General features: G+C 46.0%; 1 protein-coding gene across 1 annotated transcript in view; it reads right to left on the bottom strand.

The window, feature by feature from the left end:
• dagla (diacylglycerol lipase, alpha) overlaps positions 1–19633 on the bottom strand; it is a 47850-nt gene that overhangs the window by 13613 nt on the left and 14604 nt on the right. The window contains exons 2-18 of the mRNA XM_035418542.1: positions 16814–16915; positions 15723–15934; positions 14125–14226; positions 13364–13502; positions 9656–9743; positions 9235–9369; positions 7829–7906; positions 7462–7586; positions 5796–5946; positions 5129–5212; positions 4276–4353; positions 3662–3742; positions 2533–2675; positions 1980–2048; positions 1626–1698; positions 1171–1376; positions 347–473 (exon numbers count right to left, since the gene is read on the bottom strand). Coding sequence (XP_035274433.1) covers positions 347–473; positions 1171–1376; positions 1626–1698; positions 1980–2048; positions 2533–2675; positions 3662–3742; positions 4276–4353; positions 5129–5212; positions 5796–5946; positions 7462–7586; positions 7829–7906; positions 9235–9369; positions 9656–9743; positions 13364–13502; positions 14125–14226; positions 15723–15934; positions 16814–16908 — 1986 coding nt within the window. The 5' untranslated portion in view covers positions 16909–16915. The remainder of the gene's footprint in view (positions 1–346; positions 474–1170; positions 1377–1625; positions 1699–1979; positions 2049–2532; positions 2676–3661; positions 3743–4275; positions 4354–5128; positions 5213–5795; positions 5947–7461; positions 7587–7828; positions 7907–9234; positions 9370–9655; positions 9744–13363; positions 13503–14124; positions 14227–15722; positions 15935–16813; positions 16916–19633) is intronic.

Below are 19633 nucleotides of genomic sequence, written 5' to 3'. Positions count from 1 at the left end.
GATCACCCTCTGTTGGATGACCTCATACTTGTACCCAGCTCAGTGTGCTCTGGTGCGCCTACGATCTGGCACGTTTCCAGCACACAGCGCATTTTAAGCAGCCAGAGCGCGTTACTCTCGTCCCTCTTAACACCCAAAGCGGCTCGTGCATCGTAATCAGGAGGACGCAAACAAAAAGCTCAGAGACAATTTACTGCTCGGGAATAAATATTACAGTAAACAACCTTGGATAAATTCCCAGTGCTGCCAGAGAGAGGCACACTTCCCTGCAGAAGCACTGCTCACTCACACTGCTGCATCATCGCACATGCCCTCAGCCCGCAGCCAATCACAGGTGCACACGTACCTTGTTGAGCCCGTCCATTACCATGTGGGGCAGGTGCTCGTTCAGCATGGCGGGTGAGATGATGACCTCGTCGAAGGCCTTGTTGTCCCCCCACAGGGCTGAGTAAGTGGGTTCCTCCTGACCACAGCTGCAGGGGTGAGAGAGGAGCTGTAAGAGCCCAAACCAGCAGCACAGGAGTGTACAGTGTGCTGATACAGCATTAGTGTGGTGCAGTGTGGCATAGCAGAATCAGCAGCGTTGCACAGCAGAAGTGTGATATCAGTAGTCCGGTATATCAACAGTGTGATATCAGTAGAGTGGTATAGCAGAAGAGTGATATCAGTAGTGTGGTATAGCATAGGCGTGAAATCAGTAGTGTGCTAAAGCAGAAGTGTGAAGTCAATTGTGTGGTATGACATCAGTAGTGTGGTATAGCAGTGGTGTGATATTAGTGGTTTGGTATAACAAAAGTGTGATATCAGTATTGTGATATAGCAGAAATATGATAGCAACAGTGTGGTATAGCAGGAGTGTGGTGCATTGAGGTATAACAGAGATCTGATATTAGTAGTGTGGTACAGTATGTGGAGTATGGAGTAGTATGGTGATATATTCAGTTTAGGTATATTCTGTTATATTCTGTTCTAATAAGAGAAGTGCACTAGAACAGTAGTAGTATACTGTAGAGTCTGTTTAATGCAGGCAATATGTTTAATGCAGGCAATATGCTACAAGCGTGAAACAGTGCTCTTTATCAGTCTTGCACTGAAAGGCCTACCACTCCGTATCCCTTCTACTTTCAACCTTCAATGCCCCTCCCCCTCTCCATCCATCCTTCCTCTCACCAGCTCTCTGGAGGGTGGTCGTGGACCACGTGGATGATCTTGCCCGGGGGGTAGAGCGGGGTGGAGGCAGAGAGGGCGATGCTGAGGTCACTGGGGTGCAGCCAAAGGCGAGTACTTGGGGGGGCAGTGGTCTGGGCCTCGGGGCCACCTTCTAGCGGCAGTTCAGATTTGGGAATGCACTTTGTGCCCCCCATGATGATCCTCCACTGGGCCAGAGCAAAGAGAGGACAGGATGATTAGTATTCACTCCGCAGGCCTGTTTAACAGACGATGGGGCTTGTGGGTTTAGAGATGACTGCAATGACAGTTCCACATTAGTGCAAATCATTTGCTAGTGAAAACAAGGCTAACTTTCCTCCAATACCTCATGCAAACAGTTAAGTCACACGCAAATATCGTGAGCACAGCTGAGATGAGCAAAACGTCAAAGAACGCTCAATCAAACCGGAACTCACCTTTGGCTTGTTGCTCCGCTGTAAAACCTCCAGTAGGTGGCGACGAAACCCTTCCAGCTGAGAAAGACCAATTCTGTAGACAGATTTTTTTTTCAATGTCAATAGACTGGAGAGAAAAACAACAAACACACAAAGCACAAAAGCACAGACAGATGTACTCACACACACACGCGCACACACACATGCGCAAACACACGCATGCAACTATTCACTTAATGCTGCGTACACACAGACAGTATCATGCCTTCATCCCAAACACATGCATGTACTTCAGCATCCATGGCTTGAGCATACATCCATTCTGTGACACTTTTTTGAGGAGGTGCTGGTACACTGTCAGCTGCTAACACAAACCTGGGCACGAGGTCCTTCCCCAGAACCACAGAGGTCACAAATTCCTTCGAGTGCTCCATTGCGTCCTCGCTGGATGAGAAAGAGGGGGAAGAGAAAGAGGGGAGGAAAGAGCATGAAAATGAAAGATAGCGGGGACCTCCACTTCCGTGGTGTGTAGGCCCGTATTTGAAACAGTCATAAGCCTGGACACAACATTTCCCTTTTCCTATGCAAACATGGCTCTTTCATTGTGTCGCCTAGACAACAGAATCACAGTCCCTGTGGCGAAGGCATACTTCTAGTGTAAGTGGAGGCCCAGGCCTGGGAATATCATTAATTAATGATATTTAATATTTAATTTATTTAATCAGCCTAGACACAGATAATAATATACACTATACGGCAGCAAGTTAAATGTTAGCTCATAATATTATGGCTCTATCCACCAGAGCACCCAAATTGGAAGCTATTGTAAATGGAATTTCAGCTTCTTTTTTTTGACAACTCAAGCTAGCCTTTCCGGACAATTCGATTTCATCAGTCCCCGCCCAGCCCGACTACCCCGCCCTCTCACCTGAGGAGCCCGCCGGGCGGCGAGTAGGAGTAGCAGTGCAGCGTGGGGTACTGGGGGCGCAGCAGGAAAGACAAGATGGCGGCCGTGCCCGCGCCCAGGGAGTGCCCGACTATCACCAGCCCGTAGTGCTTGGTGCCCTTTCCCTGAAATACGAGCAGACGCGCGCGGCTCAGCGTTTCCCCGCAGTGTTCTGTCAGCGGGCATTCGTCACCCCCGGCGACACGTCCGCAGCGCTTATTAGCCTGTCAGGGTTTACCAGCGCAATCGCGATGATGCATTGTAGATTATCTTGGCACGGTCGGTTCGGCGGCTTTATCATTAAGAGTTGCTGTCAGGATTCCGGGAAGTTCAGGGTACGAACCACAGCTGGGTGACACCACATACTTTTAAACTGGAAGTTTGATGTGAAGGGAAATGCATCATGTCACTGGCACTACGATAGAACAGCGTGTGGTCCACAGTGTGTCTGGGTGACCGCTGACTCGGTAAAGTTTCCTGGCTCAGACCAGGGCTGGGATGAAGCTATATCAAAGTCCAAACCATGACTGAGATTCAGACCGCTGACCGCCTGGGTATTAGGCAGGTTTTCTACAGTACACCCCCACACCCGCGATACACAACACGGAAATTGTTAAATTATTTCATTTCCTGGGAAATTTCTGCTCCTCAGTAAGTCACAGTGTGACTCGCGGGCCGCAGCATTAATTCAGCCCTGCCACTCTGAAAAGCCTGAGAGAGTCAAGTCAAGAACACAGCCTTAATAAAAGGACAGTTTTTCCAGGTGGATAGTTTTCAGTGGCTATTGATCCCAGATCGTCGCAGTGCACTCGGACATACACTGCAGCAGGGCGGCAGTGTATAATAACGGCTAAGGGAACAGGTCTTGTTACCTAAAGGTCACAGGTTGGATTCCCCCAGTATGATGCTGCTGTTGTACCCTTGAGCAAGGTGCTTAACCTGCATTGCTTCAGTATATATACATTTATTTATATATATATATATATATATGGGTGCAATGGGTGCAATATATATATATAGCTCTGGATAAGAGCGTCTGCTAAATGCCTATAATGTACTGTTAATGTACTGTAATGTAACGTCATGCAGTAAGGAGCGCTTGCTCTCGTACCAGGTCTCTTCCAAAGGCCTGTGACAGGATCATCTCCTGTTCCAGCTTCTTCTTGATGTACTCGGCTGAGTAAACCATGCCCTGGAAGAAGAGAGCGAGAACGAGCGATCAGGGAGAGTGGAAGAATAACCTCAGCAGCCTTTCACACATACCGAAAGCATGTGAAGTGCCCAGTTAGCCCTGCAGAGAGCAGATACTTGGGTTTTGCTCACATAGACTCTTCTGAACAGGTTCTCCAGTAAATTCTAGTGGCCAGGGAGTAGCCTAAATCCCTTCGACTGCTCCACTGATTTCCCCCAATACCGATGTGTTACTCTTACCGAAAGAAACTGCGACAATTCTTGCGAGAATACTGTGAGTGCAACTGTTAATTTTTAAAAATTCAGGACATTCGTAATTACACAGAATTGACCTAGCCCACAGTTCTCTGCATTTGCTCCAGTTGTTTGACGTTTTAATGCTTTGCATTGTAATTGCACTGTTCTTTTGGGATTTTTAGAGCTCGTTCTAATAAGAGATTTTTTTCTCTCGCTTGTGAGATAAGGTTGCCATGGAGCACAGATTTCAGGCCAAAGTGAGGGGCGGTGGGGTGATATTTTAATTGAAGCGCTCACCTTGTGTCCCAGCCAGTTACCCTGCTGCCCTTCCACAGGCAAACGCTCAGAGTCTCCTGTCAGATCAGTCATTGCATCCTGAGAGAGAGAGAGATTTGAATTTAAACAATTCCCTTTATTTAACTAGTGTCGGGGCACGGCCGACAAATCCAAAACAAATGAAGAGAACAAGACAAAACATAAACAAGACAAATAATAATAAAAAGGGTTTAACATAAACAAGACAAAAAAAAACTCAGTAGTCACTCAAAAGCATCCGCAACATCTGCAAATATTAACTCTCCCTCCATTACAGAGCATATTGCCTCCTGGTAGCACCAAACGGTTTTAAAATGCTTGAGGGTGTTGATAGCTTTATAGTACGCAGAACTCTACCTCTAATTCTAGGAAGCTCTAACTCTACCCTGCATCATTTTGAAGAATGGCACTGCCGCCTTCTCTGCTCTCTGTCCTATTGTGCTTTTCCTGCTGATATATACTGCCATTTTTTATTGGCCCAAAATAAAATTATTCAGTTGGCAGATGTTCCTTCTCTTTTTTTACATAAGGAGAAAATCAACCCAAAAGAAAAATCTCTTTGGCCTCCCTCGGTGCAGCAAAAGGCCTTCCCAAGAAACAAAACAGAAAAGTATGCCTTATACAATCAAAAACACAATGAAAGACAGTTTCCCTGTGATTACAAAACGAACAATAAAAGCTCACATCATGGTTTATGGCAGAGAAAGAGAGCAACACAGAAAGCGAGAGAGAGCGAGCGCAAGACAGAGGAGTGCAAGATAGAAAGAAATGAGGATAGCGAGAGAGAGAGAGAGAGAAGTGTGCATGAGAGGATGAATCTATGAGCCAATCTTACTTTGGGTGACAGAGTTCCTCGGATGCTGATGACAACTTTCTTCTTTTCATGATCCACTGCCACGAAGAAAGGTGTCTCATATACCTGAGAAACAGAGCCCCAGAGAGAGGAAAAAGATCCACAGCATGAGAAAATATTGAACAATATTTATTTTACTGTATCATATGGAGGAACCCGCTTACAAAAGAATTGGATGTAAGAATAACATGGATGTATCATGTAGATACGGAAATCCATGGGATGGAATCCTTGCCACTGCTATTAAAATACTCTGCATGTAAGAATAAAGCACTCCTGTTCTAAGAATAACTTTTAGCTCATTTAAAACAACAAAGGTTCACAGTATGTACTGCTTTAATGCCACATGATAATTTGTTATTCCTCTTTATCTTAATAAATGACCCAACAAAGGTATTAAAGTCTTGTTTGAAGTCTTCATGTTCACCCGTGGAGCCTTGCGAAAAAACAAACAAGGTCACGAGAAATTAAGCGTCGGCTCCTTAACAAGACAGCTCAAATTTGGCGTTCCTTCTGTCGAGAAACATCGCCAGCCCAAATATCGCACACCGGCCTGAAAACAGAAAGCAATCCCTGAACTCCTCAACCTCCCTTCTCCTCCCCTCAACCCCCCCTCACCCCCACCCCCCCCCCACCTTCCCTGACTCACGGCATCGTGGCAGGAGGTGTAGACGATGTGGACCTGCTTCAGGTCGTGGTCCAGGAAGTTCCTGCGGATGGCGAGCACGTTGCAGCCGCAGCAGTTGTCCTCCTCCACGGTCACGTGCGACAGGCGGGACCCCGACACGGACAGGCAGCTCCTGGGGAGTGACGGACAGCGTCAGTCACAAACCGCTGGAGTCCAAAGGCCCGGGTGCACAGGAGTTAACTTGCTTTCAACAGAAACAGTTTATAAATCTATACCGGAACGACGAGTAGAAACAACTATAAAATGTCACACTGCTTACAGACGTTCTGCTTGGCAAGAGCCGTTTGCTTCATTAAAACTTAAAGAGTTTTATGTTTTGCTATATTCTGCTGAAGACACATTGAATAGTTTTCTCAAGATATCAGATAAATGATATCAGTCACTGGAACTGCAAAACAAAGAAGTCTGCAGATAAGAGAAGTTCAGCAAAACCAAATACAATCTAGCAACATTTACCAAAAATATATATCTAAGCAGTTAATATAGTAGTTAGGAAATCCATCAGTAATCAAGTCAGCAGTGTGTACATCACTCGGTGAGAAAGTGATTCAAGTGTAACTCGGTCATTGAGGAAGTGATCTGAGCATAAATAGGTCAGCAAGTACTCAGTGATGGAATCAGATACTTGGGGAAGCAGTCTGTACTCAGTGCCAGTCCGTCAAATACAGGGGCTTTGGTACACAGGTTTTTGCAGGGTATTGCGGGGGTGGTTTGCAGAATTGTGCTCCTTATCAGACTCCCAAAGGAAAGCAGACTGCGATTACCATGCTGACAGGGAGTCAGCAGGTTTTAATAGACAGAGTTGCTAAATATTCTACTGGATCAGCATTATGTAAACCTTAGGTTCTCCATTATACAGCGTAATCATGTTGGGAATTGTTGGAAAGCCAATGTCACGGAGAACAAGTTGTAGTTTTTGGTGGTGTGGTATAGTGGGTGCTGACTAAAAATATCTTAATACCTTTGGGACAACAATTAACCCACTACGATAGGCTTACAGAGAATACACAAGCAGGATCACTGATGTACTGTTTTGTTATGAGTCCGTCTTTAATTGATGACTTGAGGTTTTTCTTTGATCCTTGAATATACAAGAAAAAAGTGAAATGGTTTGAGGAGGCTCGTAAATACGACCTCCTGCACGACCTCCGCATATAGAAATTCCACTACATGTTCTGCAGTGCACACACAGTTTGCTATTATTGAACAGACTGCACAATAAATGGCATTCACTTTAACCTGGCATTCCTCTTTGACTCTTACGACTGCAAACCTAGCGGTTCAGTAGTTGTAGTTGTAGTCACCTGCCTACCTGCCTACACTAGTGTCATCGCAAGATACACAATTGTATCTTTGCAGGCTACACACGCCAGAGGCATGTCCACGTATACCAAGATAGATAGCCACACTACTGGCGGATAGTGTGCAGTCTCCGTGTGTAACTGTTAGGACAGAGGAAAGGTTCAAACATTATTTTAGAGTCAGATAATCGAGATACCATTAAATGAATCCCATTCCAGTAGCACCGGGTAAGACTGAACACGTTGCTTCGCCACTCAGATACTTCCATTGTTTGGTGTGTCTGAGGGGGCCTACAGTATGACCTGTACGAGGCGGATGGACTCACGGACAGGAGCTGGCCAAGCGACACAGTCCGCAGGCAGGCTTCCGCATGAGGTACATGGGCCAGCCGTAAGCCGCCATGGCGAACAGCATGTAGTAGCACACCTCCTTATACATCAGCATTTCGGCCTGCGCAGAGGGGGAGAGAGACCACAGAGGAATTCAGCACACGCGCATCCCGTCACATAAAGCATCTGTACCGACAGGCGCCATAAAAAACACAAACACACTCACACGCTAGGCTAGCTAAAGGTGGATACGCTCTGCAGCTACATGACCGACACATGTCAGACACGCAAACACACACACACACACACACACACACGTTCTGACACACACACACAAGCACGCGCGTGCGTGCGCACCCTCACCGAATTTTTCAGGTCCAGGTATTTGGTGTGACGCGTGACTGGCATTCCGGACAGGAAAGCCAGGATGTCGTTGTTGGCCTGGCGGTGAGACGGAGGACAGTCACGCAACACGGTTAGGCACACGGCCTACACATGGGCCCCACTGATCCCCAGTCCTCTTCCATCACGCGACCCCGCTCTACGCTCTCTTTCTCTCAGCTCTAGATGCGGAGATGAATGGGGGGGCAGTGCGGAAGAAACCTAAAAAGCTCTGGGGCACTGGGGGGCTCTCACCACTGGGGGGCTCCCTTCATTCATGGACAAAGAGATAATGAATTCAAACTAGAATGTTCTGAAATAATCCACTCACCGATACGTGCTTCTAATGTCAAGACGAACTCATTTTTCATCACAGTCTGACCAACTTAGCTATTCTATAGCAAATAAGAAAATAAATAATATTACCTGTGGAAAATCTCATTTGTCCAGCTAATTTATTACTTTCTCCTAGGCGGTGTATAAATTATTTACAAGTTCCCATTTAGCTATCTACGATTATTCAATAATTCATTCAGTCGTTCACTGAAGTTGTTTTTTTTTTGTCATACTGCCTACCCAGTCTATTTAACACTAAATGGCAAAGCAGAGTAAAATAGTTCAATCACTGGTCGATTTTCTTTCCCGTGAAAATGAATATTATAAATGAGTATATGCAACATAACAAATTGCAGCAAACACTGCGGGGCAGTGTTTGCTGGAACTAGGTCATTAGAATTTCAGAGGAACAGGACAGAGCGGGGAGGGCACATTCGGGCATTAGAGACAGAACACCCCACCCGCCCCGCCCCCCCCCACCCCCACCCCAGTGGAACAAAAAAACAAAAAACACAGTGAATCTGCAATGGTTTTACAGGGGTGCCAGGTCAGCTTTTAAAAGCACAGGAAATCGCATATTCATGCATTCTCATCTTTGACTGACAGAACCAGCTTTTTTATGTCTCTCCCTCCTTCCTCCCTTCCTTCACACTCTTTCTTTCCCCCAATCCCTCACTCGCTCATCTGGTCCGGAATTTGGAATGTCCAGATCATCTCTCATAACTCTTTCCCCCCTCTCTCTTCTTGCTCTCTAACCCTTTCCCCTCACTCTCCCTTGTCCTTGTACATTACATTAAAACCTCTCTACCACTCTCTCCCTACTCCATCCCTCACTCTCTTACCTGATACAGAATGGCAGACAATTAAAACCGCTCTACCACGCTCTCCTTTCTCCATCCCTTGCTCTCTTACCTGATCCAGAATGGGGAACCTTTAAAACCTCTCCACCACTCTCTCCCTTCTCCATCCCTCGCTCTCTCACCTAATCCAAAATGGCAGACCACTAAAACCTCTCTACCACTCTCTCCCTGCTCCATCCCTCGCACTCTCACCTGATCCAGAATGGCGGACCTCTTGGACCTTTGCCTCTGCCTCAACAGCACCAGGCCAGCGATGATGTCACTGGGCACGATGTCCAGGTCTCTGAAGAACTCCGCAAACAAACTGGCAATCTCTGAGTATGCGTCCTGGAGAGGAGAGAAGGGGATGTTTATCAAAAGTTAGGAAAGGCCACAAAAGCTTTGGCAAGGTTTCAGAGGAGAGGGGATAGACAGGGAGGAAAAGGGAGTGGGAGACACAGAAAGCTCACCATCAATTATTCACCATCCATCTGCTATTTTCCAAACATTTTCTTTTGTAAAAACAATAGCCTTGGTAGTGTTCCAAATTAAAGATGTGCCAAGTTGTCACATTATTTTTCTGTGGATTTAATGGTGTAATGCTGCATGGTGTCCAAAAGGGGGAGCCACTCACTGACTGGGAGTCCTGTGCTCTGGTGCAGCACATAAAGAACTTGAGTCTCCTGCTCCAGCTGCTGGCCTGCCCTTCCTCTAGTCTGTGTCTGAGAAGGGGAGAGAGAATAAAATCTCTGTTAGTAACAAATAAGCCAAAATTACGCAAAATCCTTCACTGAGTAATTACCATTTATTCCTTAGCAAAGTGCCAGCATAGGGAAGTGGCTGTATGAAATTCAGAACACACCATTAGATTTCACATAAGTGATCCAATTTAAGCCTGTCAATGGACAAACTATCAGAGTACAGCATCGGTATGAGCTGATAAGGTCATAGCAGCCTGTCGAGATTGGTCTATACCTGAACAGAAAGTTACCTGAGTGTGGGTTGTGAGGGTGTACCTGAGTGTGTAAGTAGTTATGATGTATCTGAGTGTGTAAGTAGTTAGGATGTACCAGAGAGTGCAAATTGTTAGGGTGTACCTGAGTGTGTCAGCAGTTAGGATGTATCTGAGTGTGTACGTAGTAAGGGTGTACCTGAGTGTGTAAGCAGTTAGGATGTATCTGAGTGTGTAAGTAGTAGGGGTGTACCTGAGTGTGTAAGCAGTTAGGATGTATCTGAGTGGGTAAGTAGTCAGGGTGTACCTAAGTGTGTCAGCAGTTAGGATGTATCTGAGTGGGTAAGTAGTCAGGGTGTACCTAAGTGTGTAAGTAATTAGGATGTATCTGAGTGTGTAAGCAGTTAGGGTGTATCTGAGTGGGTAGGTGGTGAGTGTGTAAATACTGAGTGTAACTGACTGTGTAAGTCAGGGCCGCAGAATGTATTGAATTGTGGCTTTTTAAAACATAATACGAACCACCGCCATGGGGCATGTAAGAAATCTTTCGTACCTGACGGGGTAGTAAACAACCAAGCGTCAGAGGCCATGTGAAAGGCTTCCGGGAAAACACATCACCGGGTGTTGATAAGAACACCAGCAGCAACGTCGTACAGCTTGTATGTGATCATGTGATTTGTGTTCTCAATCTCATGGAAGCCGCAATGTATTGCTGCTGATTGGCTGCCTTACATGCCCCACAGCAACGGTCATTCTTATTACGCAGAAAAAACCCCACAATTCGTTATATCGTGCAGCACTAGTGTAAGTAGTGAGGGTGTACCTGAGTGTGTAAATGGTGAGGGTGTACCTGAGTGTGTAGGTAGTGAGGGTGTACCTGAGTGTGTAAGTAGTGAGGGTGTACCTGAGTGTGTAAATGTTGAGGGTGTACCTGAGTGTGTAGGTAGTGAGGGTGTACCTGAGTGTGAAAGTAGTGAGGGTGTACCTGAGTGTGAAAGTAGTGAGGGTGTACCTGATGTGTAAGTAGTGAGGGTGTTCCTGAATGTGTAAATGGTGAGGGTGTACCTGAGTGTAAGTAGTGAGGGTGTACCTGAGTGTGTAAATGGAGAGGGTGTACCTGAGTGTGTAAATGTTGAGGGTGTACCTGAGTGTGTAGGTAGTGAGGGTGTACCTGAGTGTGAAAGTAGTGAGGGTGTACCTGAGTGTGAAAGTAGTGAGGGTGTACCTGATGTGTAAGTAGTGAGGGTGTTCCTGAATGTGTAAATGGTGAGGGTGTACCTGAGTGTAAGTAGTAAGGGTGTACCTGAGTGTGTAAATGGAGAGGGTGTACCTGAGTGTGGAAGTAGTGAGGGTGTACCTGAGTGTGTAAATGGAGAGGGTGTACCTGAGTGTGTAAGTAGTGAGGGTGTACCTGAGTGTGTAAATGGAGAGGGTGTACCTGAGTGTGTAAGTAGTGAGGGTGTACCTGAGTGTGTAGGTAGTGAGGGGGGTACCTGAGTGTGTAAGTAGTGAGAGTGTGTAAGTAGTGAGGGTGTACCTGAGTGTGTAAGTAGTGAGGGTGTACCTGAGTGTGTAGGTAGTGAGGGGGGTACCTGAGTGTGTAAGTAGTGAGGGTGTACCTGAGTGTGTAAGTAGTGAGAGTGTACCTGAGTGTGTAGGTAGTGAGGGGGGTACCTGAGTGTGTAAGTAGTGAGGGTGTACCTGAGTGTGTAAGTAGTGAGGGTGTACCTGAGTGTGTAAGTAGTGAGGGTGTACCTGAGTGTGTAGGTAGTGAGGGGGGTACCTGAGTGTGTAAGTAGTGAGGGTGTACCTGAGTGTGTAAGTAGTGAGGGTGTACCTGAGTGTGTAAGTAGTGAGGGTGTACCTGAGTGTGTAAATGGAGAGGGTGTACCTGAGTGTGTAAGTAGTGAGGGCGTACCTGAGTGTGTGAGTAGTGAGGGTGTACCTGAGTGTGTAAATGGAGAGGGTGTACCTGAGTGTGTAAGTAGTGAGGGTGTACCTGAGTGTGTAAGTAGTGAGGGTGTACCTGAGTGTGTAAGTACCTGAGTGTGTAAGTAGTGAGGGTGTACCTGAGTGTGTAAGTAGTGAGGGTGTACCTGAGTGTGTAAGTACCTGAGTGTGTAAGTAGTGAGGGTGTACCTGAGTGTGTAAGTAGTGAGGGTGTACCTGAGTGTGTAAATGGAGAGGGTGTACCTGAGTGTGTAAGTAGTGAGGGTGTACCTGAGTGTGTAAGTACCTGAGTGTGTAAGTAGTGAGGGTGTACCTGAGTGTGTAAGTAGTGAGGGTGTACCTGAGTGTGTAAGTACCTGAGTGTGTAAGTAGTGAGGGTGTACCTGAGTGTGTAAGTACCTGAGTGTGTAAGTAGTGAGGGTGTACCTGAGTGTGAAAGTAGTGAGGGTGTACCTGAGTGTGAAAGTAGTGAGGGTGTACCTGATGTGTAAGTAGTGAGGGTGTTCCTGAATGTGTAAATGGTGAGGGTGTACCTGAGTGTAAGTAGTGAGGGTGTACCTGAGTGTGTAAATGGAGAGGGTGTACCTGAGTGTGTAAATGTTGAGGGTGTACCTGAGTGTGTAGGTAGTGAGGGTGTACCTGAGTGTGAAAGTAGTGAGGGTGTACCTGAGTGTGAAAGTAGTGAGGGTGTACCTGATGTGTAAGTAGTGAGGGTGTTCCTGAATGTGTAAATGGTGAGGGTGTACCTGAGTGTAAGTAGTGAGGGTGTACCTGAGTGTGTAAATGGAGAGGGTGTACCTGAGTGTGGAAGTAGTGAGGGTGTACCTGAGTGTGTAAATGGAGAGGGTGTACCTGAGTGTGGAAGTAGTGAGGGTGTACCTGAGTGTGTAAATGGAGAGGGTGTACCTGAGTGTGTAAGTAGTGAGGGTGTACCTGAGTGTGTAAATGGAGAGGGTGTACCTGAGTGTGTAAGTAGTGAGGGTGTACCTGAGTGTGTAGGTAGTGAGGGGGGTACCTGAGTGTGTAAGTAGTGAGAGTGTGTAAGTAGTGAGGGTGTACCTGAGTGTGTAAGTAGTGAGGGTGTACCTGAGTGTGTAGGTAGTGAGGGGGGTACCTGAGTGTGTAAGTAGTGAGGGTGTACCTGAGTGTGTAAGTAGTGAGAGTGTACCTGAGTGTGTAGGTAGTGAGGGGGGTACCTGAGTGTGTAAGTAGTGAGGGTGTACCTGAGTGTGTAAGTAGTGAGGGTGTACCTGAGTGTGTAAGTAGTGAGGGTGTACCTGAGTGTGTAGGTAGTGAGGGGGGTACCTGAGTGTGTAAGTAGTGAGGGTGTACCTGAGTGTGTAAGTAGTGAGGGTGTACCTGAGTGTGTAAGTAGTGAGGGTGTACCTGAGTGTGTAAGTAGTGAGAGTGTACCTGAGTGTGTAAGTAGTGAGGGTGTACCTGAGTGTGTAAGTAGTGAGGTTGCGCTGACGCCGGCGAGTAGCCTTCAGCTTGACGAAGGTGCGGCCCGTGGGGTCGAAGGTGCACATGAGGGTGAAACACACGCTGAAGATCACCAGCCAGTTACACACCACGATACCTGAGGAACGTTGGAGACAAAGATTAGCATTTCTGGCACTCCTGGGGAGAAACAGAAGCCTCCATTGTTAAATGTCAAAAATTACATCTCTGTTAGACTTTTTTTTTGCAGGAAAAACATTTTCTTCTTTAAAAAAGACACACCAATCAGAACACTGATTCCAGATGTGTACATACTCAATGAACATACCGATTGGTTATATTTTCATGTATATATTCATGTACTTACATGAAGGACGTTAATTTTAAGAACAATACACACTTTTACAGCGGACTTAACGGGAATGCTGTGCAGAAGTTACACATATGACGTCACATGTGCTCTCAAAGTTCTCACTGTGAGTTTAAAAGGTGGTTACATCAGAGCAAATTTGAAAAAAACATTATATTTTAGGTCTTTAAGTCAAAACTAATCAATCCCTGAACAAGTTCACAGGGTGAAAGGAAGTCTGTGTTCAAAATGGTTGACAAGTAAATCATACAACAGGTTCATGACTAATATTCACTCTAGCTTCCCACACCTCTTTAATTCGTAACCTCTTCATTCCTTCTCCCACACCAGTGGAATCCCCACCCCTCTCCTCCCCTCCCTGCCCCCACCCTCACCATCCCTCGCTCCTCACCCAGCGTCAGGTTCTTGGCAGTGATGTCAGAGCAGGGTTGGTAGAACCGGACCAGCCAAACAATTCCCACCACTGCGTACACCAGCTCCACTAGCAAAATAGCTACAGAGGGAGAGAAACGGGGGGGGGGGGGGGGGGGGTGTAGAGGAGAGGGTGTTGTTGACGTTGCTGGTACCCAACATGTAAACAATGCACAATTGTAGTTAAACTTGTTATGAAGACGGGAGACAATAGTCGGCAGGAATCTCACAAATCAGCTCTTAGCATTCTGCTGAGTCGCAGAATGTGAGAAAACACCTCAAGTCGCAGTCTTGTGTGTGTGAGTGTGTGCATGTCTTACTCATTCATAATTGTATGCAGGGCTCGTCCTCGCTATAAAACTAACAGCATTCGCTTATGGGCCCCATGGCCACAAGGGGGCCCCCTTGAGACCCCTCCGCCCTCCCCTCTCATGTCCCTATTTCCCAGGACTGTGGAGTTAGTGATATGTGTGAAGCCTATTTTATTACCCCCTAGAGCTTTCCCCACTCCCTCCCCCACTGCCCACCATCCTCAACTCTGATGCCAAACTTACCACAGCCTGTCTATTTGACTGTGGAGCTCAACGCAGTTCTATCCACAACCTCTACATAATTGAAAAGCATTACATACACATCAATACTGTACAGAACAGGTGATGTAGAACAGTATTCATGATATTCAATGGGCCTAGTTGGTCAGTAGGAGCCTCTCCTCTCAAGGTGAGGCACAAAAGTAAGATATTCCTTCTTAAAGCAGTTATATCTCTGGCTGCGTAAGTACACATAAAACATGATATACCAATTGCATACAGCAGGATATTGACCCAGTCTGTCTTATTTCCAGCATTCAAACCAATAGCTATGCATTACAATTAGCTGGATGGCTAGTTTTGCAGAAGATCATGACATCAGAATGGAGAAATTGAGGAAAAAAGAACTAGGAGTGCTCAAAGGTCAGAGATATGGCATTTGCTTGAATTTAAATTTCCATTTGCATCTGTTTGCCCTGCTGGATGCGTTGGGCCTTGTCTAGCAGGCCTGAAGTGAGCAAGCGAGCAGCCAGGAGGCCTTTTCATTTATCCATGCTCATGAGTTCAAGCGAACATCAGCTAAAAGAAGATGAGGGGGAAAAAATGAAGCTGAAAAGAACCTCGTTTTGGCGCCAGAGCAAGGAAGAAGCAGGAAGGCAAGCATATATTTATAGTACTAAAACATGTAGGCCTACGCGTTTCCTTCCATTTTAAGTTTGGCTGACATAGGGTTGATTGTGCATGTCATTTGCACATTAGCTTGCGAGCTAATTAGCTAATCGCTAATTCATGCAGACTGGTTTGCCTCTCCAGTTTGTTTGTGAAGTTTGTAAACTTCCTGTTGCAAGTTGTTATCTAACGTATGCCTGTTTGTATGTGTGTGTGTGTGTGCGCGTGTGTTCATGTGTGTGTGTGTGTGCGCGTGTGTTCATGTGTGTGTGTGTGCGTGTGTGTGCACGTGTGTGTGTGTGCGTGTGTGTGCACGTGTGTTCATGTGTGTGTGTGTGTGCGCGTGTGTTCATGTGTGTGTGTGTGTGCGTGTGCATACCCAGTCTGATGTAGAGCACGTACTGCACGGCTTCCCGGGGCTGCGTGTACAGGATGCTGCCTCTCATGCTCAGCCACATGATGGCGCCCTCGCAGATCAGGCAGCTGACCAGGATGCCCAGGTAGCCCCGCCCGTGGTCCACGAGCGTCACGGAGCAGGACTGGTCCGAGCCGTAGGGCAGTCCAAACAGCACCACGGACAGCACCACCAGCCTGGAGTCGCGAAACCGTGTTAGAAAAAAAAACCGCTTTTCAGATTCATAATCCTCGCAATACCTCAGGGCTTACTCTCACACACACACACATTAAGCCTAAATTAAACAGGCACCTAATTAGGCAAATAGCACAACCGAGGGGCCCAGGCCTCTCAAACTGACAAACGAGTACATAAGGCACCATAAATCCAGTATATCCACGTCGACTAAACAGTGCAAATGATCCTTTAATGTTATTAATTAATAACGGTATAGCAAGTGCACAATTATATCTAATGGCAAACGTGAAGTCATGAACACAGACAGAATGCAGAAAATGTTTGCGTGTCCACACACTAGTGTACACGCGCACGCACAGTCCCTGCACTATAAAGCACTCTAAAGAACAGTGCAGAGTTGCTATGGCTCCCTCGACTCTCATTCAAAGTAAGGGGTCAGCTATCCTATTTCTGGAGCGTGACGACCGTGTAGACTTTCTAGATCTTTCCAGACGATGAATGGCACGCGGGCTCTGAGAGACAAAGGGCAGGCAGCATTTGTTCGGCCCTGTTAATGTGCACTGTATGTAATGAATGGGCTTGGTTAACATTTTTTAAAAACCCCAAAGGACCCATATTGCCAGGCCCAGGCTCGGGCACCTCTGCTGTCCACTGACTGTACTGTAATCATGGCTACCAACATTAGGGAGCCGCTGTGGCCGCATTCACAGCAACGTGTAATAATGGCAGACGTAAATATTGTCTGTGTGTAGGGTCTTGCACTGTAGGGTTCTGACCTCCCTACAAAGCCAGGTCAGCGCCGCGATTGGGGAAACCGTTAACCCCTCGCCCCCTTCCCCCTCTCCCCTCTCCCCCCCCCCCTCCTCTCCCCGCCTCACCATGTGCAGTGCAGGAGGAAGAGGAAGAGGGCGGGGAGCACCAGGTCATCACTGCCCACCGACCAGCGCCGTCGAAACACCACCATGCCCGGCATCACTGCCCTGAAAGAGGGGGAGAGGGAGAGGAAAGGGGGAATAGAGAGAGAGACAGAGAGAGAGAGAGAGAGAGTGATACACAGAAAGAGAGAGAGAGAGATACAGATAGAGGATAGAGAGAGAGATACAGATAGAGGATAGAGAGAGAGATACAGAGAGAGAGGGAGAGGGAGAAAGAGAGAGAGAGCAGAGCACATTAACAGAGGATTTAGAGAGAGCGCTACTATAACATGCGTAGCGGCTGGAAACAGCAGTACATTAACACTTCACTGAAATGGTGCTAATGACGCCGCTGCGTATCAACAGCGCATCGAGGGGGTGCTTCTGCAGCAGTCAATCTCCGTCAAACGCAGACCGCGCTGAGAGACCGCGCGGTTTTCTCCCGGGCCAGATCACGGCAGCACACTGGGCCATTATTAAATAAAAACCGCAGCGCAACCAGTCAGAATTTAATTTGAGCTAAGAGGGTTATTTTTTTTGGGAGAGGAAAAAAAAAAAAAAACTAGAATCGACAAGGACTGTGTAGATTATACCCTGGTAAAGCTAGTGCGGTTGTCAAGCAGTTGCTAAGGGAGCAAAGTCACCAGTAATAGGCAAGACAACATATTGCGCGAGTCTGTTTAACTGCTGTGGCTCAAACATGGCTGAGGTATTAAAAAAGAACAATGCTGATTTTTATTACTAGAACACAATTTTATGGAAATACAGGAAATAGTTATAACTCTAGGATAAGTACACTACAAATCTTCCACATTTAACTAGATAATTAGATAAAAACATTGATTATTAAGCTCAGTTGTGTTTGAAAGTGCAGCCATGTATTTGTCCAGATGGCAAGGTCAAGATCTATGGGTGCTGAACACAGCTCAAAGCCCACATCCAAAATAGCCCACGCCTGACAAGGAAAGCATAAAGACCCGGCAAATTATGGCCAACAATGAGTCTTCAGGATATGCTGCCATGAGAGAGAAAAGTGTGAGGATTTCCAGCTTTGCGAAAAGAAAACAAAATGGTGCATTGTGCTATTTAAGGGAAACATTGGATCAACAACCAGCACAGGATGTGCGTGCACGTGTTAAACATCTAGGTCAAAAGGATGGATTTTCCCCTCCAATGAAATAACAAACCTGTTATAAAATGAAGTACTTCCATGTTTATTATACACCATTTACTGTAGCCTAAGTGATGTGTAATAATTAAATTTTGATAACTTATTTGGAATGAGTTGATAAGTCTTGAACAATAAGCTGTATTCAAGACTTATCAACACATTCCCAAGTCATGAAAGTTTAACAATCACTAACAAAGCCTACTAAACACAGCATCCCAAAATAAGCACTGGTAATTTTAATGAATGTAATTTAAAATAAATTGTTTAACATGATCAACACAAGCAACTAAAGGTAAAGACCAAACACAGACAGACACCCATACACACATACACACACACATTCACACACACACACACACGCACATACACACACAGCACTCTTAAGACCTCATAAGTTTTGTGTTTACATTTGCCTCTGCTGCGTGTGTCTCGTTCTTCTGGTTCGTCATCAGGTCGGTCGTTCCATCTCCAGTTACTCGGTTTAAAACAGCTGCCATTTGCCATTAACCAGTGGTGACTAGCTCTTCGAATTTGCTCTGTATTTGTGGGTAGAGATTACTCATTTCGACTTTGCGTATTTGACCTTGTTTTGTTAAATTCTGATTCTAGTCGAGCCCTTCTGGATTGTTTGCCTACTGGATTTCATGTTTGACCATTTTGACTCATTCCATTCAACTCAGATTCTTGCCTTTGCCCTTCTAGTTTGTCTACCCAGTAGATCTCGTGTGAATGACTCGGTTTTGTTAAACTCAACCTCGACTCTTGTTTGCCCCTCTGCTCACTGTATAGTGACTCCAATTATTTAGTGTCCCCAGCTGGATTACAAATCCTTCCATTGGGATGTTATTTTGTTATTTTGCTTTGTTATGTTTCCTTAATTGCTTTTGAAGGTGACGGGTTGAAGTTTAAATCTCCGTTGGGGGTACGCTATTCTGGCTCTTGGTCTCGGCCTGCAGATTAAGTGTCCCACAGCTCAGCATTCAAAGCGGGCCCATACCAGGCAAGCCTTTCAAGACTAGCCAGGTTAGTTAGTTTTGGATAGGCAGATAGGGACCGGAGTTGTTTGTCAGTTACAGTTCCCATAATTCCCATTTCCCAGTCACTTACCCTTATCCTTTTTGCCGTTACAGTATGACCAAGACCGGGTCATAACACGCACACACGTGAAAAAGAGGGAAACCTAAACCTGACCAACTGTAGACCGGACAAAGTGCGCTCACTAACCAAGTGTTTCCTCTGATATTTAATAATATTATATTTCTAGTATATTATATTTATAAATGATACAGTAACTAATATTTTATTATACATCCATGATGTTGAAGAACAAGACGCCAGTGAAGCAAAAATTCACATTACTAATTCATATTGGTACCGAGTGTGGCAATTACTTGCCACATTTCCCATTTACATTAGTACCATTAGTACTAATGTAAACTGGATTACTCTCTAGAGAGCTGAGATGAACAGGTGACACTCACATTACATTCCCAATGAGTTCCTCTGTACACAAAGCAAAACAGCAAAGACAGGACAAACCAAAACAAACATTTACTTGACTGGAACTGGAGGTAGCCTGAATGAAAGCACACTTCTGCATTGATAATTAAAGA

This window comes from Anguilla anguilla, chromosome 5, assembly GCF_013347855.1.
Source record: "Anguilla anguilla isolate fAngAng1 chromosome 5, fAngAng1.pri, whole genome shotgun sequence".
NCBI lineage: Eukaryota > Metazoa > Chordata > Actinopteri > Anguilliformes > Anguillidae > Anguilla > Anguilla anguilla.
The sequence above is the reverse complement of the archived record's forward strand: the minus strand, read 5'-3'. Positions and strand labels throughout refer to the sequence as shown.